The sequence below is a fragment of the Centruroides vittatus genome, unplaced genomic scaffold (assembly GCF_030686945.1).
Source record: "Centruroides vittatus isolate TY-2023 unplaced genomic scaffold, ASM3068694v2 contig_10, whole genome shotgun sequence".
Lineage (NCBI taxonomy): Eukaryota > Metazoa > Arthropoda > Arachnida > Scorpiones > Buthidae > Centruroides > Centruroides vittatus.
In genome coordinates this window covers 2,339,788-2,341,505 of record NW_027120658.1, presented here as the reverse complement: position 1 = coordinate 2,341,505, position 1,718 = coordinate 2,339,788, and the positions used below count along the sequence as shown (strand labels likewise).

Here is a 1,718-nt window from a genome sequence, read left to right as displayed (position 1 = left end):
GTTCTAGTTTTTTAAAATTCGCAATAGCGTTTAACAGACGGGCGAAAATGTTCGGTAAATCAATTCTGAAAAATTTTCATAGGGATCAAAGATCTTTTATTGGACTCCCATATTACGGGTAAAGATGATTATGAAATTCCCTTCATTACTCTTGGGGTTTTGGAATGATAAACAAGCAGTGGTTTTAATTTAAAGTCTCCATTAGCGTAGACCCAGTAGAAGTGTTAAACGATCTTTTGTAGTTTTAAATCCTGATGCTTGCTTTTCTTCACGGGATAAAAATGTACGTTTTGGCATTCTCTTCCAGAAAAGGCCCGTTTCATCAACATTGAAAACTAATTCAGGAGGATAATTCCCGTGTTCAATGATTGCTCTTAATGTTACTGGAAACGCAGCAGTTGCTTTTGTATCTCTACTTGTTGATTCTCCAGTAACCTGTATGTCATGAAAATTGTTTCTGTTTTTAAATCGATTAAACCACCCACGACTAGTTACAAAATTTTCACTCGTGTCGCCTTTTTCATTCTGAATATGGTTAAAAATTTTTCTCGCTTTTTCCATTACAATTGCTTGACTTAATGGCATATTGCATTCAACTTCATCGTCAATCCAGAGGGAAAGTCGTTTTTCCATTTCCTCAAACACATTGCTTCTGGTACGGGTAATTTTTGTTGCAGAATTCGTGGCGGTCGTAATTGCTGATGATACGACTTTTTCTTTATTTGTTAAAATTGTCCGTATTGTTGAAGTTGACAAATTTAATTCATGCCGATATCAGATTGTAGTTTACCTGCATCTAATCGTCTGAAAACCTGCATTTTAGTTTCCAGCGAAATGTTTTTTCTTATCGCTTTACTTTCATTTTCTTTGTAATCACCCATTGTAAAGACTATAAATTGCCGTATTTATCACAATAAAATAAAATATTATGTTTATATCTTTATATGCACAATAACGTTGATGACCGATCATAAATCAACTGTGATGCAGCAAACATGCGTTCGAACTGCTTTGATACGCGCCGCGAGTGTGCATGCGAGTATCAAAGCAAAAAAATCATGGGCGATTTTGAGGAATTCCAACACTGAGTGCGACTTCGGGGAATCCTAATATTACCGCGTAATACTGAAACACCATTAAGCAGAGCAGTGTTAAGCGTGATCTTACTGTAGTTCTAGTTTTTGATATTGGAAAATGAATGACGCATGTTTTATTTCCAGAAAAATCAAAAGTAGTTATACTGATAAATATAAATATAAAGGAAAGTAGTAATATTAGTCTATATACTTTAAAAATAGTTTAACTACTGATATAATATAAACAGAGATAAAAGTCTTGGCGTTATTTCTGAAGATTCATAAAATTCTATAATCGACTTTAAAGTTAAAGAAATAGTAAATTTGTAAACAGAAATTAAGAAAAGTTCCATTTATAAATTTCCTATTAAATTCGAACTTATAACCAATAAACATTTTATGATCCTGACTTACTATCAGACAAGATAGAAATACGATTCAAAAATAAATTTTATAGTTAGATTTTCAACTTATCTCGCATATAAATTCATTTCTAATTCTTTTATCTAGTCAAACTATACGTAATTTTATTTTCTCCAGATTTAATGTATAATATTTCTTATCTGATGTTCGAAAAATCATATTTAATAAAATTATAAAAATTAATTTTATATAAGTTTTGAGACTAAAAAAAATTATATA

General features: G+C 31.0%; 1 protein-coding gene across 1 annotated transcript; it reads right to left on the bottom strand.

The window, feature by feature from the left end:
• Positions 1–201: 201 nt before the first annotated feature.
• On the bottom strand, positions 202–633 carry LOC136979906 (tigger transposable element-derived protein 1-like). Its single transcript, XM_067275979.1, has one exon. The coding sequence runs from the start codon at positions 631–633 to the stop codon at positions 202–204; it is 432 nt and encodes a 143-aa protein (XP_067132080.1).
• Positions 634–1,718: the final 1,085 nt, after the last annotated feature.

Coding starts and splice junctions, on each gene's coding strand:
- LOC136979906 (XM_067275979.1), bottom strand. CDS start 633: ATGGAAAAACGACTTTCCCTCTGGATTGACGATGAAGTTGAATGCAAT.